The sequence below is a fragment of the Acipenser ruthenus genome, chromosome 21 (assembly GCF_902713425.1).
Source record: "Acipenser ruthenus chromosome 21, fAciRut3.2 maternal haplotype, whole genome shotgun sequence".
Taxonomy (NCBI): domain Eukaryota; kingdom Metazoa; phylum Chordata; class Actinopteri; order Acipenseriformes; family Acipenseridae; genus Acipenser; species Acipenser ruthenus.
In genome coordinates this window covers 25561564-25588615 of record NC_081209.1, presented here as the reverse complement: position 1 = coordinate 25588615, position 27052 = coordinate 25561564, and the positions used below count along the sequence as shown (strand labels likewise).

Genomic DNA, 27052 nt, shown 5'->3' with positions numbered 1-27052 from the left:
GAGATAAATGATCTCACTGTGATCACACATAATGAATGGCTTGTAATACTGAGATCCCGGGATGAATTGTATTTGAAATGAGTGTTTTTATGACTTGACGGTAACTGGTAGTGGCATTTAGCTGTGCTGTTGCTTTAACACGTTGCTCCCGGGTAAGAAACACTTTATTTATTTTTATTTTTTTATTTTTTTTATTATTTCTCGCTTGCATTTATTTTAGCTTTAAACTACAAGCTCAGAGCTTCCTTTCCACTTCAAGTTGCATCTAAATTGAACCATATAATATTGTATTTTAACTTTAGAAAAATGATTAATCAAACTGAATGAATCCGTTTCTTGTTTAACCGTTTTCCTTCAGTGCAGTCATTTTACTTTTTCATATTCCATCCTTTTTTGTTTTAAATAAACCTTGGATTTATAAGCCTGACTGATTACATTTAAAACTCAACTCTACACAACATTGCTTTTCATTGAGACGAAAATGTATACACAACAGGCATATTTAGAAATGAGCATTTTAAAATGTATTTCTTACCTGAATTAATTTATATACACCGTCCACACTGATGCTGATCAGTGTTGCCAGATCCTCCCTAAAATAACCTCTGGATAAATGCAGGAAAACTGTTAGAACTGCCCCTAATACCTCTAGGGAAAAAAGATTTAGTACGAGGGCTCAAGGTCCTGTTTTTCTAATTGTAAACACAAAGAATTAGGCTGGTGAAATGTTCAATACATACTGAATTTATTAAGAGACACTGAAATCCAACTTTAAATAATTCCAGAAGCACATCATATTAAGTCCTATTACAGTAGATTCTTGTTAATTGCATAGCCCAGATGCCTAACAGTTTTATGCAATTAACCACCATTTGCAATTATCAGTGAAATATACAGTGTAATACCTTTAATTGTATACCATATAATTGCATACAACTGTGAAGTACATTTCTTTTAAAAATGTATGTTCCTTATTCTGGTTGAATGCATAAAACTGTGAGGCACACGGGATATGCATTTCACAGGAATCTACTGCATGTGCATTTTCATAGGAAAAGTGTTTCACTTTTTTTTAAAGTTAACAGGACTATGCAATTATTATGTATGCAATTCATTGGAATGCACTGCACTTGTATAATTCTTAAACCTTAAACCTACAGTGATATTATATTGGCACACCATGGCTACATTGTAAAAAAAAAAAAATCTGTAAATGTAGTTTTTCTTCATTTTCCAGAATATATATATTCACTGACTGGCACAACATTTAAACACGGCTCTTACAACTAAATGAATTTCCTCTGCAACAAGTATTAGGCCCCCACCTGTGCCTCTCACTCAAATGCTATGCAGCACAGACTCTATGTGTGCCTAGCGGCCCTAATACCTGCTGCACATGAAGTGATCTTATACTGGGCAGTCAAAGTAAATCGAATGTCTGGAGAAATTCTATAAAAAATCAGAGGTTGCAGCTGCCAACAGGCATGATGTCACAGCGTATCCGCCATCTTAGTAAAGGAGAGACTTGTATATTATGAATAAATCTTAGAGAACAAAATGTTTTCAGACAGAAAAATAAACTTTAGAAAATCCTCTAAAACCTTTTAAAAAAAACTCTGCCCATTTCTTACCTCCAGATTACACTGAGCAGAAACGTGAAGCCTCTAGATCTGGAGGGAAAACCTCTGATCTGGCAACTTCCTTGCACGTTGAACCCTGAACACAGCTCCCCTCCCGGTAGCAGCAGATTTAGTTTATATGTGTTAACCGTTTCATTAATTTACCAGAGTATATATATATATTTCAAAATAATAAATCAATTAACATTTAAACACTTTTTTTCATTTAAGCTAACATTTTAACCGAAGTCTGGACCTCAGTGACCTCATAGCTAGCTACGGCCATGCACAAGATTACATACTGTCATTGCAGAACTGTTTAACGTCTTTCAGTCTACAGACTTCGATTAAGGATGTCTTTGAAGGTCACAGGCCTAAAGATCACCACACTTCAGATGTACCTCCAGTGGTTAACATCCTTCGATTGCAGTTTATCAGCCAATCGGCCTTGAGTCATTCCACCAAACACATGTACACAAGGTTAAACCTCAAATAACCTTCCGCTATCCATCTGAAGGAGGCCCCAGCCAGTGCATGGTCTGCAATAGACACCTATCTTTCACTTAGGTTTACGATACTACTTCCACCAGGGTTAAAGTTCAAATAACTGGCATCGCAAAGCCCATTGCGCACATAAAATGTATTTATTTATTTATTTATTTTTGAGATACCACTTCTAACTTGTAGTTGAAGGTCTGATTGATATCATATCTCTGTCGTTTTCAGTAACATGTATTTCTGTAGTCAGTCCTGGTCAATTTTGAGAGATCTGGTAACTTGATTTTAAGACCCTGGGTCATGATTGCATGCAATATGAATAACGACTATGCTGCAAAAAAGTCAGATGAACCAGCATTTGCAATATATATATATATATATATATATATATATATATATATGCTGATTTCTGTCCCTGCTACAAATCTCCAATTTAGTCTAAAAACAAAGTCTACTGAAATAGTAACTAACATTGTCTTTGGTTTCCGTTTTCTCATTTTGTTAAAAAAACAAGATGATCGCTCATTACATTCTCATATTTACAGTCTTTACTATATTTGAACCACAAGATGTCAAAAAACTAAAGTTGAACTTGTTGCATTATACATTCTCTAACAATGAGCAATAATTATTATTATTTTGTACATCTTTCTCAAGTTCAATGATGGGTCACACAGTTCTTACAGAGAAGTTCACAGCTTGCTCAGGAACAACTTGAGGCTTTAAAAAAGAACAACACAGTTTGGGGTTTGACACTGCAGTGCCACTCCACAATCCAATTGAAACACTGGGAAGAATGTTTCCAGGATGGTGTGTTTGTTGTCTCAATTTGGATTACCTCATCTTGACAGATTTGGGGATTTCCACAGCTTTATGTTTCGTTGTTGTCTTGCTGTCTCCTGAGTCTGACTTTTTAACCACCTTGGGGCTGGACGTGCCCTTCCTTGTGCCTTGAGGGCTCGCCGATCCCTTTTTCAACATCTGCGGGCTCGATGGACCCGATCCAACTTTCCTGTTCAACAGCGGGCTCCTGGAGCCCTTGAGTTTCCCTGGCTGCTGTAGAGTATCCGTGGTCTTCAGGGGCCGCAGGCTGAGCAGCCCACAGTAGCGATTGCACTGATGGAGTGTAATGAATTGCTCCAGCAGCACAGGTGAACAGTTGTCTGTTAGACCCTGATACCTGTAAAACAAGTGCAGAACAATGCATAAAAAAAACCTCACGTACACACATCGCCACAACCACAACCGAGTGACTCTTACTTATTAACATCACCCTTAACATCTTGTACAGCAAACTTAGTGCCCACCTCCATATAAAGACATGTTTTTCTATAAAGACCTTTCAATATGGAGACAGTATGAACATCTTGCACTATTTGTAACGCCTCATAAAAAATACTGCCATTTACTACAGTAGTTTGCTGTAAAATGCAGCCATGCAGGAATTCTAGTTATTCAACAGCAAATAATAGAAGCATTTCTAAGACATGCTTAATGGTGGTGGTTATGGTACTGTGGAGTATGTTCTGTCAAGGTTATTGTAGTCTGCAGTAAATATTGTAGTAGAGTATCCATTACACTACATATGATTCTGTAGTGATTTTACACAAGGGCCTGTATTTCCTCAAGACCAATTTAATTATTTAATTTTTACAAACCCTTTTGATTTGGTTGCAATCCCGATATTTGTGATCTTCACTCCAACACCTGTAATACAAACACATAAACAGACTTCGGTTTTATACTTTATTTCCACCAGTTGATGTTGAATTCTGTTCTATTTTGACAGAGGTTTGGAATTTTAGCCCTATATTCCTTTATGTGAATAAAATTACACTGGATGAATTCAGCACTGTCTAGTCCAATTCCTGCCGTTTTTAAACTAATAACAGAATCTGCAAAATTCAGTTTGTTTGTTACGATTTAAAGAGTTTAATCTGAAGCCAAGCAGCTTCCTGCCTGTTCAGCCACCTGGCGCTGCACACTCATATAAATATCTAAAACCACAAGCTTAGAGGAGGTCAACGAGGGGAATTCCAGAAGCGTCACAGTGTATCTACATTCAATATATTTACTGTAAAGAACAATACAAAGTATCTGAAGGTCTACTTAGTGCTGCGTCAAATGATCAGCGTTTTATCACACCTTCAACCACTATTCCTGTTAACATAATAAAATTATCAAACACGTTTTAAGCTTCATCTTAACAACTGTTAACTGTAAACCTGAGAATATATTCTCGAACTATATCATAAAAAAATTAATTACAGGAATTGTTTAACTTCAGTCTTATTCTTTTTTTTTTCATCTGACCGCCACAATTGAAATTACACAGCGTCATAATAGCATTATTCTCCCTCTATATATCTATATTCTTACCTTCCATGTCAGTGACAAGTAAGTTTCCATTTGTCCACTGGTAAATCCAGTGTTGGAAAGCACAGCATTTCTGTTCAGTGTCTGTAACATTCCTCATAATCAATCTTCCGCTTCTGTCCTTAAAGCAGAACCTCACAAAGCATCCTTTCAAGTCTTCCTCCACTGTTGCATACGGGATGGGGTTGGCAGGCCGATAGATGAGGTGCAGTGGAATAATCCTGAAAGCAGAAGTAAAAAGAAGGCTTCAAAACTCCGGGTTGGGATTTCAACTGCAGGCAATGTGAATCCTGCTCGGGCTATGGGCTCCTTTGGCTGCCTCCACTACACAGGTTATTGCCTGGGATTGCGATGGCCTGTCATATTGTCATATGTGAGGGTATCAGCCTTTCAAAGAAACTGAAATAAACAACAAATTCACTTACTCAGGTGCTGGGCCAAAGTTTGCCACTACCCTTGCCTCTGCAGCGAATATTTTACAGTACTCTCTAGCAGTGTTTTGGATTTTGCACTCCTGTTAAAAAAACAAAAGCATTTTGCAGTGAAGCACAACACATAGAGTACATGTTGAATTCAACATGTTCAAATGGACTTTTCAGATATTTTAGTAGACTTTGACAGCCGTGAATGGTCAGTGTTGCTGATACATTTCTCAACTAATATTTGTACTCTTAAATACTTCACAACAGGAAAGCAGTACTCAGTACTCGCTGCCTCTAAAATAGCATTACTTTCAGAAATATAACTTTTGGTTACAGTAAAATTTGTAAAATTAGGAAGGAAGTTCTGTATTTACTGCATTAAACGATTACAGCAGTTATTGTAAATGGTTGCCCGTTATTTTTGCATGGTGTTATTGCAGTTTTACTACGTTATTCCCATGGCTATACTTTGCATTAACAGGGTTTGTCATGTTTTTTACCAAACCTCGCTGGTCTTTACAATGCTTACCAATACTTTACTATGCTTTCACTAGGCTTTATTACACTTTGCTATGCTTTTAGTACAGTACACTTTTATATGGCTTGCTGCAAATTGTATCTGCTGTTGTTTATTTTCCCATGTGACTGGTGAAAAGTCCAAGTTAATTTTGATTGATACATGTTATATAGATAAAACATTGTATAGGGTGTTGTATGATACAGGCTTATATCTACCCACTCTGACCTGGAGGGTGACTGAAACCAGCTGTATCGTACAATAATCTATGCTATTTTTTTATAATACAAAGTTAAACAAGAATAATTCAAAAGTATAACTAATTCTATATACCTTACCTGTTTTGTAATTTCGTGGTTTCTCTCAATTAGGTCACTTCCATTTTTGGTCCCATACGCAATGAAGTTTCGCACTTTAATGATGCAGGTGCTGCCTGACTCAAATATCGGGTCCAATCCATAGATAACCTTCACCTTGCACGCTTTCTTTGTGCACCCTTCTTCAATGTGAACTTCCTCTGTCATGATCCTTCCAAAGAACTTGTCTCCCGAGGACCCAGAATCAGCCAGTCCCTTTGTGAACACCATGGTGGTCATTTCAATCTCCTCTCCAACTAGACAATACACGAATGGAAGGGATTATCTTATCAGTGATGAGCAATCAATGCAAAGCCCTTAAAAGGAGTGTTGATATAGACAGCATGTACATATATAACACCTTTTCATAACAACAAACAGCAAAAGAAAATAAATTAACACGATTTTGCTTACCTTCCGATTCTTCTCGTAAAAGGAACCCGGACAATACTGTAACAATAAAAAATAAAAACTGATTTATATTGCTATGCATTTAATTTTGCTAAAAGAAATGCCTGGTAGATTTAAGTATAGACAGTAGTAACATTTCATATACTGCACACAGTATGCTGTTTGTATTACCTTCTTCACTAAGTAGGCAATCTGTAGCATCAGTTCCATATTCATTGTTTATTTCACATTTATAAACCCCACAGTCCTTCTTAGTCGTCTGTACAATGGCAAGAGCCACTTGACCTTCATCTCCGGAGCTGGGGAAAAAAAAAATTCAGTCTGTCAATACGATTTTAGTAAATAATTAAGTAATTAGAAAATAGTAGCAACATTTAACAACACTGATGTTAAATATCTGGACATTAACAAGTATTACAGATTAATTACAAATAAATGAATTACTGTATAAAAAAAAATTGTGATGTTCAGACTTAATTATAAGATAGTTTCATACATATCAAACTTTATTTTATTCAAAAAAACACTGCACTTAGTTTGTTCATCTTTGTGACTGCACCAGTCAACCACAAGAGGTCCCATGATCATGCTTCACTGAAACCACTTACAGGACAAGTTTCACAAGCATTTGGCAGATATAGTAAGTCTGATTATGGAACCAATTTTGATTTAATCAGAAAGGAATACTGATATATGATCTAACCGGCATGACCTAACAAGCTCCTCAATACATCCTCAGTGGCCCTCTGTCGGCTATAGACGAAAAAGTCATGACCTTTATGTATCTCGACAAGCATCTTAAGTTTTAACCTTTTAAGTTTTCTCCAAACAGCTTTAAGCATAGCAGAAAGACACAGGCAAACTGCAAAAAAAAGTCAAAAATGCAATTGGCAAGTTAAGGTGTCATGGGGCTGGTTTCACAGACCCCAATTATCATTAATCTTGGACTAACTAACGTTATTTTAGGTAAAGCAGTCCAAGACTACTGCTAATCTGGGTCTGTGAAACAAAGCCAAGGGATTTCTTTGCATGCAGGTTACACAAGCACAGTACATTTACCTTCTCTTCAGTTCAGCAATCTGATATTCATCTTTGTACCATGTTATTGTTGAGTCACTTAGTACGTTGAAGAACTGGCACCAGAGTTTCAAGTGTCCTGAAGCATCAGAGAACTGCTCCGCACGGATCTTCCGGATCACCTGGGGAGCTGAGGAATGTGAAACGCACAGCCAGGGGAATTAGGCATGTTTTTCAGGACTGATAAGTTGTCCCTGTAAATTTGCACAGTAATTTTGTAGTTTATCACGCATTTACCGTGCTTCAGTTATGTTACATACAGTATACACACATATATTTATTTTCATTAAATCACATACCTTTAAATGGATCTTGTTTCTTCTTAACGTCCTCTACTTCCTTAGACGTTTCACTCTTATCCACCGATTCTTCATACAGCTTGGGCACTTCCAGATTGGACGTCCTCCTGCTGACGGTCGGGGAGCGCCTCTCCATCGGCGGAGTATTCTGGGGGCTAGGAGTTTGCAAAAAGGCCAAACCCCTCCTGGACTGCCCAGGAGACACACTGGGCACCTCAAGATCTTGTGAAAGCCTTCTTCTCTTGGACACCTCCTCCTTCTTCAGCTGTGGATCTGGGACCACTGCCTCAAGTTCTTCTGTTTTGGGTTTAGGAATAAAGATCTTCCGTCGAGCCCCGGAGGCCAGTTCCTCTGGCGTGGCAGACGGGATGAGTGTCAGGCTGTCACTGTGCCTCAGTTTGGGGCTGCTCTCGCCAGACTGGACAGTCAGTAGGCTGTCTTTCTTCTCTGGCTGCTCATCTGCTTTCTCGTAGTGGGCAGCGTCTTCAAGCAATAGGCTGTCCACTCTGATTGTTGGAACTGTAGCAAGTCCTGGCTCTTCTGCATTTGAGGGACTCTTTGTTGCAAACCTTCTTAAAGTTGAAGGGCTTTGGATTGGACTTGCCATACTTCCGAGCAAAACTTTTTTCATTGAAGGCTTATCAGACAAACCAACACCTTGAGTGGTCTGTTCTTCAGGCTTTGAGGGAACGGAGATAGTAGTACTTGATACACGATTCGGTGTTCCCAAAGCAGTCAGTACCGCCTTGCTTTCTGGCTGCTCACTGGTACTTAACAATGCAGCATCTGTATCTGTACTGGCCACAATAGGAAGGGGAGCTGCTTTGCTGTCAGATTCCTTTTTAATACTGTATCTTATCCCAGCATCAAGATCATTCTTAACATGACGCAGCAGTGTAATTAAGGATTCATCCTGTTCAACCACAGCCTCAACTGCCGTGGGAACAGATATTACTTCTCTCTTAGCATGCTTGTCTTCCTGAGAGGCATCATCAAAGCATGTGATGGAAATAGGAGGTACTACAACAGCAGGTACCAAAACAGAAGGCACTGCTGGTGGAGGCTGTGTAGCAGAGGGTGTGTTGTTTGGGGGGGAGAAGTTCTGCGCACTGGAATCAGGCTTCGGAAGGCTCTTGCTGGCATCACAGGATACACCTGCACTTGGGAATATATCTGCCTCGTTGCTAATGTCTATCTGTAAGCCTGACACATTGTCCATCGTTTGATCGTTCTCTTGCGATCTCATATTCTGTACACTTGCTTCTTGCTCTTTCTTATCCACCTCAGCTTGTGGCACAAGAATGCTGTCCTCTCTGACTGCTTCAACTCTAGTGTGTGAATCGCTATGCTTTAAAGCAACTTCATCGCTAGCAACTATAACTGGCACTTCCGGGACTCCTTTGACGTCTCTTTCCAGGACTGATTCCCCTGGTAACTCTAACTCTTGCAGATTTGCTGCCTTTGGAACACTTTCTTGTTCTACCTCCCGTATCGCTATATCTGGAATTTTTAATTCTAGAGGCACAATAGGTTCCTGAGGAAGAGTTTTGAATTCCCTATGCAGATCCTTTACCTCACTTTCCTTTTCATGAACGATATCCTCTGGAATTACATCTATCTCAATCCTAACAGCAGTCTCTTCCACCAGGGGAATAGCGACACCTTGTTTATCTAAGGCACATATTTCACTTTCCTTGACTGCATCCAACACTTCAGCCATATAGTCCTTAACATCATTTTGCTGTAGATCCATCCTTGCTAAGGCATGGCTGTTATCCAAGTTTCCTGTCGGTTTGGCACATTCGGAAGCAGCATCAACGTTAGCAATGCTTTCCGGGATCCCTTTTTGTGTTTCAGTCTCCATGTTTTGCTCAGTTTGGCCCACAGAATTGGACCGTTGGTCTCCATGAGTGTTCAATACAGAGGACTCTGTCATAAACTCTTTGACACATGCAGTTGTTTCTTCCGTAGAAATGAAAGAGGGCACGTTTACATTTAACTGTGAAGTGTTGACCACATCCTCAGTGATACAGGTTTCCTTTAAATGTGTTTCCCTTTGCTCATCCGTGAACTGAAGGAATAAACAAACAGTTAGAAGCTATTAAAGCCCAATATAAACATCTCAAGACCAGGAGGATTATTTGTCTTTGTATTACTCAAACTACTGTTGGTGTTGTTTATTTAAGCTGCAATATTTTTCAGTTGCCAAAAACATTACATCCTCTCACTGAAAATATTTACTAGAAGGATTTACCTGTTATGATATATATTTATTTAATACGCATGTTGTGAAAGTATTGATAAAATATATTTAACTTTTCTGTTTTTGCTACAATTTATACATATTTATATATAGATATTCCTGCTCGGTTAGTTAAGCTTACTTATTTTCCCCAGTTAAATGTGCCTCCTGTTGTTTATTGATGATTATTCATAATCATAAAAAAATAATGTATTTGTCACTGTGAATGACTCATAGCAACTTTCTGTGTAACGTGTAAAAGGAGAAAGTTGTGAAACAGATCATTGCTAAAATGTTTTATGACTGCAGCTGTAGTTGTTTCCATAACTCCTCTAGGGTTCACCCTGAACTGATTAAGGAAGAATGCATTCCTCGATTCTTTATACAAGAATAGATGAAGAGACCAGTCAACACAACCACTTCCTCGTGTTTCACAGTTATGTCACCCGGCTGGACTTTATTCACATCGCAGCCATTCACAGGACCTGCGCTTGATTTGTTTGCCATGTAAATAGCTGAGTAGCAAATCAGTCCATCATTCTTCAACCAGCAGTTCTTTATCAAAGCTTTGGATATACCAGCTAGATTACAGGCTCAAATATAGAGGTCTACATAGGTCAGTGAAAGCATCAAGTCGCTACAGTTGATGTAACCCCAATACTGAATTTACTTTGCAAATTTTTTAAAACCTTTGTCACTAGTCAGTGAAAAGAATAATAATATTACCAGCCGTAAAATAATCACAGGTAGTTTCGATTGTAAATATATTAACTTTAAATATAATAATAATAATAATAATAATAATAATAATAATAATAATAATAATAATAATAATAATAATAATAATAATAATGTATTATCATTATTTAATTAATTATTTATGGACAACTGTATTCTTATTTAAAAATGAATTTCCACTATATCCCCTGTACACATGTAAAAATGTTCAAATTTAACTTAAATGGAAGTTATTCCCAGCTAAAAGAAGGCTGTGCTTGTTTGAAAGTATTCTTTCTCTGTTACCACCTTAGCACCAAACCCAACTCCTAAATTAAAAAAATTAAAAAATAAACTGTCCCTCTGATACAAAAACCACAGTCAAGATAGGATGCTAATAATGACATCATTCAATAATAATTGATTCCAATAGTTACAAGAAGACGGGTACATTTCCACAGCTAAAACAACTGTATACAGCAGCACTGTTAACACCTTATCGGGCAATTCCCCCTGTGTGTAATCTAGATCACCCTTGGTATTTCAAATCATCTGAAGAAGACAAACTCAAAGATAGTGGGGAAGGTCTAGTGAAGTAGGACTGAGTAACGCATTCTTTTAACGCCATCAAAAATGTACTTTCCGAGCGCTTTCTATTTCAGTCAAATATAAACGCTGATTTCATATCTCCCTTTTTTCCCCCCCAATACTTTGAAATTAGAAATAAAATCCACTTTAGTTGAGGGATCCGTTAAAAGTGATTACGTTCAGAATGATGTAATATCGTGTATCATTACATTCTTTTAACATGTTATAGCAAACGCGTATTGTAATTCAGTGTTAGAATTAATCACCTGCTTCTAGCTCAGATACAACAACTTGTAACAGATCCCTGAACTGAAGTGGTACCTAATATAAATGTAGATACTGTTTTGGGTTGTACTTGGGTCTTACCTTTTACATGATTAATATAAAACATCACCACTTGGGATCGGACTAAACCACATCCATATCAATGATATAATCTCTTTGTGTATGCTAAATAAATTATAGTACTGTATTTGATCTCCGGTCAATGCTAAAACAATTCTAAATTCCTTCACACTAATCACATCAAAGGAATCACTTCAAATACCTTTCAGCATAACTCGTAAACAGCATCCAGTGTTTAGATTAGAGACCTGGTGATGCAAGCCCTCACGCAGCACATTTATGACCAGGTCTTGCTGCACACAAGGTCAGCCAACACTGGGTAGGCAGGTTAAATGGACTTCAATAAAGACAAAAAAGTCAAACGAAAAGTCAGTTAATTATCTTTATAAAAGAAGACACAGACCATTACAGACAAAAATCCAACTTGTGTGGCATTACTGTGATTTTTGTTCAATCTGTACTTCAACAGAATTTCTACAATGCAAACGTGCAAAATATTTTCAACAAACCCTTAGAAAACAAGGATAGGGGCAGACAAGCTGCATCACTAAGAAGAAGTCAGAACTCATTTTAATGACAGATGCCTCACCATGCTCTCTACTATAATAGGTGGATAGGAGGCAACAGGAAAATCACATTCAGGAGTTGGGTCTATTTATAGCCTCATGACTCTCTTTTTCCATCGAAGCCTCCTAAACTTAGTGCACAGCAACAAGTCCTATTTATCATTCAGTGCTTTCATGTTGCCTTTTGGAAACCATGTGTGTTGGTACAGCTGTTTGGGTTCTCTGTCGCTGGGTATGAAGCAGTCTTCATAAACGTCAAATACAGAGTCCTCTTTCCCCTGCTGTGCATGAATGGGATTTCCCCTAGAAGGTGTGATCTACACTTTAATGAAACACTGTGTAATACTGGCCATGCTGCAGTAGAGCAGCAGTGGTTGTCAATGTTGCTGTCACTGCTATTACCTGTACCTGGAGATCAGGACGAAGAGGAAGGTGTGCATTATGGATATGTTGCTTGTGTTGTCTTTTTGTAAAAAAAAAAAAGGATCCACCTCAAAATACAGGTGACTTAACTCCACTGTGTTAAACTGTGCAGTTACGTTTCAGTAATATTTACTACATGTGCGTGCACACAATTCTGTGACATTTTCTTTCTTTTAGAATTGTAATCGGTGTTTTTCACTTTCAGAAATTGGACTGTGCTAATATTTCTCAAATATTCTTAATTTTAATCTGCTAGTAAGATTTATTTCTTTACAACACCCAGAACCCAGACCAAGCTGAAAACTGAATACCAGACTAAAGCTTACATTGATGAATTTGTAGGACAAATTCTTATACACTCCATTTTTATTACAATTGTGTTTTGTCTTTTTGCTGCCACAGTTAATAGAACACTTCCAAATAGAACATTCCTCTCATTCTGTTCCACAGCAAAAATGGCAACTTTACACAGACCTTAAGTTCTATTTAAATCTTTGTCTAAGCATTTTACAACCACATGACTTCAAATAACTGCAGTAATCTTAGAGAAAATCCTTCAGATTTAATATAATGTTTCACCCGTTGTTAACCATTTCGAACAGCATCATATACAGTGACAGGTCTTTGTTTTTGCACACAATGTATCTAATAACTATTAGTGAGTCATTGAACAAAACAATTCCTGTGAAATACCCTGATTTCCATAAAGCCACCGCCACAAACCTCACACAACACAATTCAGTAAGCCAGAAAGTCAGTTACTGTTCCATTCCAAGTGGGCAGCCACAGGTCACTGCTGAGCAGGTGCAACCAGAGTTCATTTGAAAGCATGCAATTCATAAAGGAGTGCATCTTGATATTTATTACTAACCGATCAATCCTCCGCTCTACGATCGATTAATCAAAGAAAATTACAAGTAATACAAAGCAATTTACTGCATGTTTCATAATGCCAGCTAATGTTAAATAAACATAGTTAGCCAAAGTAGTCAGTTAAACTTGTAATACTGCTGTGAAAGGAAAGCACCGATGAGCAAATGTTGCAAGTCGCAGTCTTTTTTCCTTCATTCTGAGATATTGTGAAATATTGGGGATGCCATCCAGATGCTCTTTTGCCAAGGTCTTTAAAAATACCCTCTGCAATTTTTCAAGATTTATTTTCCACACACCGTTGTTTGATACCGCACTCAAGTCGACAAGATCAATCTTTCAATAGAAGGCTGTGTGGTCCAGTGGTTAAAGAAAAGGGCTTGTAACCAGGAGGTCCCCGGTTCAAATTCCACCTCAGCCACTGACTCATTGTGTGACCCTGAGCAAGTCACTTAACCTCCTTGTGCTCCGTCTTTCGGGTGAGACGTAATTGTAAGTGACTCTGCAGCTGATGCATAGTTCACACACCCTAGTCTCTGTAAGTCACCTTGGATAAAGGCGTCTGCTAAATAAACAAATAATAATAATGAATTATATTGTAATCTTTCAAAGCCCGCAGGTGTGATTAATCAATTAATCATTCATTAATCGATTAAAACACCAAGTTATTAGCATAACATCCTGGTGGCTTGCACTACATTATCACCAGCTATCATCACAAGTCTCACCAGTAGATAGAAAGGACCCTTTTCTTCACACATTTTAAATCATCAAGAAAACAAACATTCCTCCTTTATCTGACAGATGAGAGTAAAGTAGCAGGAAATGAGCAAAGGGTTTATTTTAGGATACAGTCACAAGTGTTTTTCTCACCAGACACTGTCTGGATCACTGTTATCCTCACAATGCCAATAACATACTGCACTTTGACTGCGTGACAGAAATACATGCTTGCTATTCAGGTCTTGTCTTCTTGTCTCTCATTCCATCAAAATAAAGGCAAAGGAATTACAGTCAGTAGCTCAGTATTAACAGTTAATGGGGCCATATTGATGGAACTGAGATAAAAACATGTATGCATTGTGGCTACTTTTAAATGACACTTGAAAAGATTCAAATCATGTAAAAACCTGACTGGGAAAATATGGAGGAAATGTACTTTGTTGATTTGTGTTGAAGGAATAACAAGACCTTTCGCTAACTAAGAATATTAGTAAATTACGTGCCAAGCGCAATAAAATAATATTAATAATCTTCGATGTTTTCTCTTCCTCTTTCTTATGTTTCCATTGAAAACAAACGTTTACAACTGTGGGACACCACCTTTTCAGTTCTTTAAATCATGGTGCAGAACCTGAAACAGTACAGAACTCGGCTGTTCCTTTTCATGTCAACAGCTCGCTGTATATTTGACCTCCACCAACTGTGTCAGTCTTTGCAGTCAGCAAAAGTAAATCCTGTCTATTAACTGGGGCCATATTTTCAAAAAAAATAAGTCTTTTTATAAAGAGAAAATTCCATGCCACAAATTGAGAAACAATCAACCTGAGAGTCCTATTCATTGTCTAAACAGTGGCAGATCTAAATATCGCCATGGTAACACTTTAAAATAATGGCCACAAACTCATAATGAATTCCGACTGAATACCACAGGAATAGCACCTGCATATCTTCTGCACTTCCTCTGAGTTCAGAAGTAATTCATTCTGAATTTGTACCATTATTTTAAAGTGTTACCATTGCCACTGAAATAAATGAAATGTGATAACCAAGGTTATGGACATCAAACAGATAACAGTGCATGTGAGTCTCAAAATATTTTTTCTGTCTAAAAAGATGTTATATGCCAGAGAGGGTCCTTTTCAGGCCTATTCAAGGAGAGTGGTATTCAGATCAGCCGAGGTATAGATCAACTGAATAGAGACCTTTAATGTCTCGTTTCAGATTTGAGTTTCTCTCCTTTCAAAAAGTAGAAGTTAATCAAAGACTGGAGTAAACCATTTGAAGACATGTATCAAACTTTAAAATGCTGTAAAGTCAAAAACAAATACAGATTAAAAAAAATAACAATCCAACACCGATTGTCTGATTCACATTTGATGTCAGCCTTTCAAAACATTGTGTAACGATTGCATAAGAAGTTAAACATTACGGGAAACAGTGAGTCACTCTGAAGGACTGGTGTTCATGACGTCTTCATTAGATTGGTATGTGTCCACCCACAACAAATTAATCCAGTACAACTTGTTACATTTAGATAAGGCAGGATGATATTTATTAAAAAATACATCAACAGAAAAAAAATCAAATCAGCACTTGAGTACCATTGCAATTATACCCTGCAGCCCTAGAGTTTGCCTAAAGTACTGTATATTACAGTGCTTAAGTTTCATTATGATTGCCAGCTACCTCACATCATCAGTGACAACGCCTATGTCTGGAAAGGGTATGCAATCTGTCCACACATATGTGCCAGCTCTTTTAAAGGGATGAGATGAATACAGGCTAGAACACGATTTTTCCCACAAACAGGGACAATTCAAAGGGTTTTTTTTTTTTGTTCATTTCGAACAGAAATGGTGCAAACTGTACACTGTCCAGTGCAAACTTTACACTGTCCTGAAAGATTGCTAAATCTGCTCCCGCGCTGTGGTTGATTAAATTGCTTAGATACCCCATTGTTCAAATGTTCTGGACCTGCCCCAGGGTGGTTTGGTTTTGTGCTGTACCTGCTGTGGCAATATCGACTTATACAAAATACCATGGGGCATTTGCAACCCTGCTGGCGAGACGCCTGATCTTTCTGAAGAAGAAACACAGCTGTGGCAGTTCGGAAGCCATGCACATGTAAATAGTGAATTTCAATTTGGCGGGGTGGGGTTAATTCCATCCCTGCCAGACCCATGTGTGGAATGTGGCTGGCTGTTGATTGGCTAACTGATGGTCATCAAGCCCCAGCCATGTGAGATGTAAGAGGAACCACATCCTTTGTTTAAGAGAGAGAAGTCTGAGAAGGCGACTGCCCAGCTGGAACAAATCAGGCGTTTTTATTTGGAGTGTTTGTTTAACTGATTTGTTTTGTTCAAACATTTCATTTGTTCCCATGTTTTGTTTGGTTTATTTTGTTGATTGGTTAATTTAAACTGAAGCTTTCCACCTCCGGGTTTGCTTCCTGCCAGTTAACAGCTGTGGCCGTGACGCAGTCCTGCCAGCTAACAGCCCTTATCACTTATTCACTTGATACAGAATGGTACATCGGTGTCTGATTGTTAGGTTCAACGAGTCTGTTAGGTTTTGTTTATACAGTTTATAAACAGATTTACAAAATGCATAAACACATACATAAATAGCTTACATCCCAGTTTGCAGGATTAAGGACCATATTTCCCCCCCAAGGTGTGATTTATTGACCCTTTATTAACAGCAGTTCATACAAACAAAGTATGATCGAGCAGATTTATGATCCAGCATTATAAAACCTTATACTCTAATATCCCGAAATACAATTAATACCAAAATGTAATTACTTTCAAATGCTAATACTACTACTACTACTAATAATAATAATACATAAATATTATTAATGAAAACATTTTTTTTTAACCATGTATAATGTTATTCACAGACTGTAAACCTTATATATTTATACATTTCTACCAAAGTGATCTCGCGGAACATATGCCATTTGACAAGCCAGAACATCTGTCGCTATACTCAAGTCTTGTCACACAGATGCATGCTTATACCCTATAAATAGCACTGAAGGGCCTATTGCATTACTGCGTTGGCTGATATTGAAACAAAAACCCTGCATGAGCTCAGGCTACAAGAACAAGTCACTTACCTCACTCAGCATTGCCAGGGCTGGCTGGTCTTGCACAGGCTCTTTCTGTTTACTTTCAGAGACTTCCTCTATAGATGGTTGTGAAGTTTCTGGTTCTTCTATAGGATAAGACATCAGCACCTCCTTTCCACATGGCATCTCCACTCCTTGCATTTCAGACATTGTAACGGCTTGTTTAGAAGAACTATTCATACTCAAGTTTTCTTTGGCTACAGAAGATTCTTGTACCTGGACAGGAGACTCTGGAATTTCCAGTTCCCCTAAAGATTGGGGGTCTGAATGCATATCCACAATCGGTGGCTTGTCATCTGCTTCAATTAAAGATGAGTCCATATCTGACAGTTTGTATTCCTTTTTCTCGTCTGGTTTCTGATCACAGCCCAAAGCGACCGAAGGGATTGATAACTGAGGAACCTTTGGTTTCTCTTCTTCTGCCTTTATGTTTTCAGGCTCTGTCTTTTCTGGGACTTCCAACAGCTGATCTTCAGTCTGGTCCTGGTTTGCAAAGAAGATGTCTCTTAAAGAAAAGTATACCGGGCTAGTAGGAGGCGGTGGGTTAGGAGGCTCTGGCTCCTTGAGCTCCATTGACCCAGCATCTTGTCTTGCTTCAGAATTATTGTGAAGCTGAGTTGCAGGCCATTGCTGTTTGGCCCCCTCTGGCTCTACTGCTGAATTTGCATAGCTCGTGTCAATCTCCATAAAATCCTCAGACGCTGAAGATTTTAAAGGATCTTCAGATGTTTTGGAGTTATGGGACTGTGACAAATACTGTGACAAACTCATATCTCCATCGTTCTCATTTTCATGATCAACTCTCCCCTGTCCTACATCATCACTCAGCTCTCCTCCATCTACTCCATTAGATACCTTTATCTTCTTTTTGGCAAGAAATTCTTTGTTTGGTGGCCTTGTGGTGATTATTTCCACTGTTTCATAGATATACGTGAGGAACTGATTGCCATTCTCCATTGGGCTTTTCTCAGCACTGCCTGTCTCGTTAGGACTTGTAGAAAAGCCATTGGGCATCTCGGCTGCTGACGCTGCCTGCTCCTTTCCATCAGCAGTACCTTCCCGTAGCCTGGCCTCTGCGTCCTGAATATGCACTTTCACCATGTCCTCCCTCTCAGGCAACGATATGGGAGACTGTATGGTACCTTCCGCGGTTGACCTCCGTTTCCTCGGAGATCTTTCTGGGCTCACCATTCTCAGCTGGTCCTTGATCTGGAGGTTCTCTCTGCCCTTCTTCCGAGTCTCCTCCAGCTCCTTCTTTTTCTTCTGAGCTTTTTGTTTAAGTTTCGCAAACCATCTCTGATGTATTTTGAATTCACTCATGGTGCCCACCTCTAAAACACCAGAACAGGAGACTATGCCTTTGCTGTTTCTGGCTGAAACCTGATAGATGGCCGCATCATCCTCCGTGCAGCTACAAGTAAAACAGGCCCAAAAAGATTTCGGTTAGCGTCTCTAGAAACAGCTACTCTTAAGGTTGCTACCCCTGAGGTACAAAAAACTGGGACCTCCAAACGGAAGGGGCGTTGTTAAAAATGTAAACTCTCTATAGACATATTTATTTTACAATCAACAAATTATATTTATATATAGTTATACAACATATAAACTAAACCCTGTTTGGAGTTTTTTGTTGTTGTTCTTTATGTGCTAATAGATTTTATAGTTTAACAATTTCTGTTCCTATAAAAGGACATTCCTCATCTTTCTAAATAAACATTATTTTTGTATTAATGAGTCTAAAAGACAATGATGAGGACCTCTGAGATGTTAGGTAGTCCGTGGTAATGTCTGCTAAACAAATTACAAAATGTGCAGTTCCAGTAATTGTTTTGCAACTTGTTTTGTATTTGACAGTAGTCTGATTTCACTCAATATGCTTCATTACTTACTTGTAAATGTGAAGAGAATGAGTTTTGCCGTTGCGGAAAATTTCATACTTGGGAAGGCCACAATATCGGTCCATCTCCATGTCATCTTTATACCAAGTTAGCTCAGGCTCTGGGTAACCTACACAGATTTGAGAAACAGCTTTAGAATTCAGCAGAACATTATTAAAACAGAAACCTACATCTCTCTCTTTTTTTAATTTAGTAATCGCCAATTATTTTTATTATTTTCTCCCAATTTGGCATATTGAATTATTTTTAGGCTCAGCTCACTACTACTACCCTGGCGCTGACTCAGGAACGGCGAAGACGAGCACACGCTGTCCTCCAAACTTGTGCCGCCACCGACCGCTTTTTTTCACATTGCAGTCTCACCATGCAACCACCTCAGAGCTACAGCGTCGGAGGACAACACAGCTCTTAGCAGCTTACAGGCAAGCCCGCAGGCGCCCGGCCAGACTACAGTGGTTGCTGGTGCACAGTGAGCCGAGGACACCATGGCCGACCTAAGCCCCCTCACCCCGGGCGGTGCTGGGCCAATTGTGCGCCGCCCCCTGGGAGCTCCCGTCTACGGTCGGCAATACAATAGCCTGGACTCGAACCGGCGACCTCCAGGCTATAGGGCACATCCTGCACTCCACTCAGAGTGCCTTTACCAGATGCACCAATCGGGACCCCAAAACCTACATCTCTTAAACTGTAATTAACCTGCTAAGAATATTTAAAGTGTGAACTGCGCCTGTAAATAGCTGATTGTACTGAACTGTTTTGTTTACACCGTTTTACAAGCCTAACATGGTAAGATAGTATTGCTGTTATTAAAATGAAACGCGATATGCAATTATATGCTGTTGCCACTGAAGCTTCCTGTACAATGTAAATATTTGAAATGAATAAACCCAGTAAATACACTTTTCTTTATTGGAGGGATCATGCACCACAATAGCCAGTCCAGATCAAGGTCGAAAACAAGCAAAATAGAGGATATTTAAATTGCAATTCAATATTTTAATGCCTCTTTATAGGAAGGGATTGTATAATCCCAAGTACTTTAATAAATGTATTTTATTTAAAATATTAAACCTAAAGGTGAGTAATTGCTTTTTTATTAAAAAATAAAAATTATTGAACAAAAAGGATGTACACTTCCCAATTGAATTTCAGCTTTTTCTTTTGAAATCATATACTGTGCTAGCATTGTATTTCCATACAGAGCAAATCCCTTTGAGACCCCATCCAGCAGGATCGGCTCTGAGCACTAGGGATCAGAATTACATTTCCAACTGGCTTCAGCACATCACATAAAGAACTCGACAGAGGTTACCCTGAGCACCACGTGTTCAAATACATGTCAAGGTAGATTCAATTAGAATGTCTTGTCCTTGTCTGTGAAACAGGCTGTAAATATCATTGCAGTCCCTAGATATTTGTATCATTTGTATCATGCTTAAACCATATTGCAGTGTGTGTGTGTGTGTGTGTTTTTAATGTTTAATCCATGAACTATTAACACGTTCTTCAGACTCGATGATTATCAATGGTCCATTATCGGTACAGTTGTGTGCAAATCTATTAGAACACCCCGTTGCTTCTGTTGTTTATTGTGCATATAAAATCAAACAACTGTAACTGAAAATCTTGGAAAATTGTAAAAAAAAATTACTGATTGTCTAATTAAATTGATGACTTTAATAGGCCACACGTGCAATTAGTTTTAAATAGTAAGAGAAAAGGAACACATCACCCCAAATGGTACAATGCATGATGCTTTTTAGAAGTTGTTTAAGATGCCTAATTAAAGCACAAAGCGGTCTAACATTTTCACACATCAGTGCCTATTGTTTCTGTATCACTGATTACTGAGAGGAAATTGAGATGCTCACCCCCAGAGGTTTTCATGCTGTTAGTGTTAGGTATTCTTAGTGTTAGTGTCAGTGTTAGGTGTTCTTACACATTTTCACACCACTGTTAGTGTTAGGTGTTCTTACACATTTTCACACCACTGTTAGTGTTAGGTGTTCTTACACATTTTCACACCACTGTTAGTGTTAGGTGTTCTTACACATTTTCACACCACTGTACAAGGCTCCGATTAATCATGTTCAACTTATACACATTTCTGCGTGTGTGTGTAAGATAACAGAAGCTGTTAAGATTCTGCGTGGGTAACGACGCAAAAATAACCCATCTGCGAGGATTGGAAAAACCTTTATTATCCACTTGATTATGCTTATGTTACACACACAGAGTCTCATGTGTCTTCTTTATTACTCCCCACGCATATCACTGCTGTTTCATGCTGTTTTCACAAGCCCCCTATTTGTTCCATGTTCTGTGGTAATACCTGTGTGTTCCGAAAATAAGTCAGAAGGTGTGATTCCAGTTGCAACACTAAAACTTTGTGCCAGACACATGTAAACATGTTATACAGTGTGTGTCTCCGTGCTTTAATCATTTAAAAATTCAGCTCAGATTAAATACATTTAAATGTATTTTAAATGTCCAGGGTACAGCAGTATAACCTATTAAATACAGTTTTAAAGCTGAGCCCAGCTTATCTAAAGAGTGAAAGGATGGCTTTTAAAAAAAGAATGACACGCATCCACTTAGCATCCATCTGACCAAAACAAAAACCTCAGACCAGACTACCAGAACACTCGACAGGTCTGGTAAATGAATGACAACACAATTAATAATGTCCTTGCTTTTTTGTAAATGTGTTTGCATAACAACATCACTTTATTATGGTGGCTTCATTGGTTGAGGTGGTCTCATCTTACACAGACATGTTTTTCATGATATAGTACCTACAATAAAAACTGTTTGTATTTCTTGAGAAGACACATGCTTTTGTTTACATCCTGTAACCCACACATGCTTAAGTTGCACTTAAGGGTTGTTAAGGGTTGTTATAATAAGAGGTGCAGTGCAGCATGAGGGAAGGAATGGGAGAGATAAACAAGCAAGGCACCCAAATGTCTAAACCAATATAAACCAACACTATTAGTAAGAGTTATCGCTACTGTTGGAGCTGAAGGGTATTCCAAAATACCTCTCTACTCTGTCTGTGAGCAATAATGAAATAACTGAGAATCCACTTGGGAGGAAGGCTGCAGATTACATCCAAATGTGGCATAAAGCTATACCAAGGTGAACAGTAGCATTGAACGCCAGCCAGAAAAATAACCCAGCAGGCATCTGTAGGAATATAAAATGAAAAGCTTTTTTTTTTCTTTTAGAAAATAATATTCCACTAGGAAGTCGGTTTCCAACCAGCAGTCATGTTTTTAGTTATTGTGGTTTTAAATATTCCCATGCATTCACTAACAGGCTTCTTGATGAGGTTATTAGTCTGATTTTAAATTCTATGTAAAGAAAATATGATGTGTGTATTCCTCTATATTATTATTATTAAATGAAATGGATACATCTATGGAACAGGTAGGACATACAGCTGGCTATAAAGATCATCCAACACCAAAATCACAAACCTTTTAACAGTACAGAGGTTAAATAGTTTTCAAAAAAAAAAAAAAGCTAATTATTATTGCAGGATTGCAAGCCTTCTAAAAATATGCCAATCAGCAATCCAAAAATACTCATTAGGATAATTCCCCTTCAGGGACATAGGCTATATAATCATGTCACATAATGGTTTTCACATTGGCCCTTTGCAAAGGTTGTGCTGTGTTCCTATGCACAGAAAGAGGAACTGTGTTGCAATGGCAGAAACAGCGTTTGCTGGTGCAGGCCTGGCAGATGCAGTAATTACCTGACACCACACAGGAGAACTTGACGTTACAGTCCTCAGACACTGCCTTGGATTTCACGGTGGTCTCAAAGGTTGGCTGGGTTTCCTCAGTCAGCTGGGCTATAACACTGCAGAAAGTGCTCCTGCAATAAAGCAGTGCATTTAAAAGAGTCGCAAAGAAAGCAGCATTCATGGAGTGAGAGTTAAGGTTAAAAATATAGGTGCAGTACTCATAAACTATGTGGTTAATCTGAAATGTCACCAGTGTTTTAAATTATATTTAAACTGGGAAAAGTATTGCTCAGTGTGCAATATACTACCAGAGTGTTTTTGTGATTTTTATTTCTACTACACACCAAAATATATTTATGTATTTATTGACTTCTGTGGCTGAAACCATTTAAAGAAATATACATATTTTGTCCTGGTTATAAAATCTGAAATGAGAAATAATTTGGCTGTATATTAGTCCTAGACCAGCTAGATCCTAAGGCAATGGGTCACAATGGTGGTTTGTTTTATGTGGCTCAAATGTAGGTGGTCTACTGAAATTAATTGTACTTCATTTATAATTAGTATAATAAAGCTCTGGGCTAACTCGGGTTATTTTTAATTGTATTAGGACAGATGCAACTTAAGTGACCTCCAGCAACCAAAATACAACATTTCTAAGAGATTATTCTTATAATAAACAAACATGGGGATTTAAATTCTTATTATTATAAAGTTGAAATATTTCTAAACTTATAACAAGGTTTTTATTCATTATAACAAGGGAAAAAAAGCATAGGGGTGGGGAATAGTGTTATACATTTAATAGTGGCAAATGGGAATTCCACCAAATACAGATGTGCATAATGGAGACGTGCACAAACATGACGATAAGCACACACATCGTTATTGAAACATTTAAAATGTAGTAATAAAAACAAAGATTGAGAGCATATATATGACTAATCTTTATGTGCTGTTAACTAAAAACGAAACAGCTAAGTTATATATTGCAAGGCCTCTTAAGGTGTAATTTAAAAGCATGGAGGAAATGCTTTGAAAATAAGACCCCAAATGGCTTAGTACTGTAAAACAGGCCTCCGTGACCGCAGTGCTAAATAGAATCCAAACCGCAACCTACTGCATTTAATAATATCATTTATCTTGACTTCCTGTACAGAAAGAGTCACCGCCCTAACATTTAATAACTCTGGTCAAATATCATTTATCTTGACTTCCTGTACAGAAAGAGTCGCTGCCCTAACATATTGAGGGTAACTTTTGTTGTGAGATGATCTTTGTCCTCTTCCTTCACCCGTTGTTTACACGTGCACGTGAGACACCAGCGTTCCTCCCTTCTGCGCTTTAATTCCACACTGAAAGACGGTTAACGGTAACAGGCTTTCCAATTTAAAATTTTATAAATAATAATAATAATAATAATAATAATAATAATAATAATAATAATAATGTTTACATCAGTGTATACCACTTTTACGTGTTTTGTTTTCAGCGCCCGAGGTCGGTCTCTGGTATCCTGTTGTGTAAACACACGGCTGAGCATCAGTAAAAGTGTTAGTTCAAATCAACTTGAAAAATATGGGATTACCTCATTGGCTTGTAGTAAGAGTACCTGTGACGTGAATAGCTAGGCGGAAAAAAAGTAAATAGAAGCAGTAAACTAAACAAGCATGTACAACATAGGCACAAACAAACAGATGCTTGGGTTTTAATAAAGTGTGTTATAACATAGGGGCCAGCCAGCATGTTGTAGAAACGAGATCAAACCAGCACTACTTCACACAGTAGGTCAGGCATTCCTACAATGAAGCTGACCCTTATGAAATAATAAGTCTAATACAAAAGGCACATTGGCTTAAGAGACTAAGCCGGAGCAAACAGCTGAAATAGTTGCATGCTGGTATTTTCCTTAATGCCAGCACACATATACAAGTAAACAATGCCATACAATTAATTACATAACTATAAAACAGATACACAATAGGATTTTTCTAAATGCCTGAGTAGGATCAAAATAAATAGGATAACAATGAGATGATGCCTTCACACAGGGTTTCATTGTTTTGGATAACAGCTGATTCAGGTATGATGTATTACTAGATTATTCACAAATACAAATACCACAGTAATGTATTAAATTTTGAGCAGCTCATTGTACTAAAATGTAATATTCTCAATAGATTGGTACAGTGTCATCCTGGGAAGCTTTGCTATTAAAACTAGATGTTAAACTAGTCAGTGTACTTCAACAGAGAAAAATTAATAATTATGTAAAGTTACCTTAATTGTGACAACCTGATATGTACATATTTAAAAAAGTGAAAATATCATGGGTTATTTTTTCTTGCAAGACGTAAACATGCTTGGAGTTTATAAAGGCACTTTGGGAGGTATAACCTTTTAATTTTGTTTTATTTAGATAAAGGGTGTTTATTAATGACACAGGGATTTGGTGCAATTGAAGACTATAATTACCCTGAGATGGGTAAAAGAACTTAATCCCAGCCAGAATTGTTGACCTGTGTTATTAGACTTCATTGATTTGACATGCTAAAATAGTTAAACAGCCATGCAAATTAAAACATTGCTTTTCAATCTCAGCAACAGAGGCAGTGTTCAAGACTGGCACATTTGGACATGGTGGGATGGATGCATCATGCATTTAGTGCAAAAACAGACAATGCAATTCTATATATAATTTGTTAATAAACACGTATGTTGTTCTTAATATTTGTAAAGAACTGGTAAATACCATTCTGTGTACAGGGTGCTCTAACAGAAAGGTGGAACATAGTTTCTTTATCAGAGAATCTTCCATATCACCTGCGATTTCCCTTTTTTTCTCATTTTAACTTGTACATAGAAGTTGTACAGTCATTTTAACACTATGAAACCATCCAAATAATTGAACTGCTCCTTCCTGCAATCATCAGTCCAGTTCTCAAAATCTTGATATGAGGACTTTGAATAAGTTGCATTTATCAATTTCGAAAGTCTAAATCTGCTTTACTTTTGCTGTATTTCAACTTTGCTCAGTGAAGTTCTGTTGTCTATGTAAATATGCAAAAATATGATTAGCCTTTTCAGTCCCAGCGCTGCAATTTACCCCACAGTTTTAATAAAAGCAATGCCTTTTGCATTTGCTTCAAAACAGGGCCTTGTAAATAAAATGTAGGAACCTTAAAAAAAGAAAAAAGTAAATTTCCACTGCAATAATTTTTTTAACCAGCGTTACCTGTTTTCAGGTCTCACGTTGAGCAGGTAATTGCGGCTGTCCGGTCGAGAGCTGGGCTGAGGTGTCTCTTCCCCATTTTCAGTGCTGGAGTTGTTGGAAGAATATCTTCCGTTTGCAGAGTAAGCACGAGTGATTGATCTCCTGGAACCCATTTTCCCTTGCTAGATTATCCAGATAAATTAAAACAAACAAGGAAGAGGGAGTTCTTTGACAAAATGTAGGCATTCAGACGCAATGAAACTTAATTTAGCTTGTCAGCAAGCTTCAAAACCAGAGGATATCTCTTCCTATATGTACAGCAGCTGAGTGAGAAAATAAGTTAGAAATGACAACCTATTCAACAACAACAGCAACAACAACAACTTTTTACAAAACAAACTGGTTCATTTTCTTTACTGTGCTAAGTGAACAATCAAACCAGCAGCCATGGGCTTTCCTTGCACAAACTGTGCAGTGCATTTCTTAAATCTAAGATGTTAGAATCAGGCAGTTGGCACCCCATAAAAAAAATCCTTGCCCAGGAACTTCAAGACTTTCAGAACTCAAGCTACAGTTTAAAAAAATAACTACATACTAGGGAAACTAAAGAAAGCAATATTAGTTCAGCCAGCTCACCATTTCTTTCTTTCTTAATGTCCTTTTGGAAATTGCTGTCCCAGCGCAAAGCACTGCAATTGTCAGTCAAACATGAGCATGCGCTGGCTGACAGACTATTTATAGCAGGCCTACAAATAGGCACAAGTGCACATCACATTTTCCAAAACTTCTCTTCGGACACTGGTCTGCAGCAGGCAAACCCCCGCAGAACCTAAGGAAAAGAAATTGGAAGCAGTGATACAGGAACCTGTGAAATTGTAGAGCTACATGAAAGGAGTTTTCGCTGTCTGTAATTCACTGGGACACATGGAAAATGAATCTCAAAACGATTAGACAATCTTCAAGATATTACAGTATGCAGATGAATTCATGACAAGCCAGAACACCAT

General features: G+C 38.0%; 1 protein-coding gene across 2 annotated transcripts; it reads right to left on the bottom strand.

Moving 5' to 3' along the window:
• Positions 1-723: 723 nt before the first annotated feature.
• On the bottom strand, positions 724-26769 carry LOC131699143 (alpha-protein kinase 3-like). 2 transcript variants are annotated; one of them, XM_058995269.1, is made up of 15 exons: positions 26682-26769; positions 26067-26227; positions 24420-24458; positions 22841-22962; positions 19072-19189; positions 17171-18593; positions 7576-9646; positions 7259-7406; positions 6371-6498; positions 6203-6238; positions 5771-6045; positions 4919-5007; positions 4497-4714; positions 3776-3824; positions 724-3297 (listed from the first exon to the last, which is right to left on the bottom strand). In XM_058995269.1, exons 1-15 carry the CDS (start codon positions 26682-26684, stop codon positions 2952-2954), a joined length of 5226 nt encoding a protein of 1741 aa, XP_058851252.1. In that variant the 5' UTR covers positions 26685-26769; the 3' UTR covers positions 724-2951. The 2 variants fall into 2 exon arrangements, with proteins under 2 accessions (XP_058851252.1, XP_058851253.1); XM_058995270.1 differs by lacking the exon at positions 24420-24458 and having other exon boundaries at positions 26682-26768.
• Positions 26770-27052: the final 283 nt, after the last annotated feature.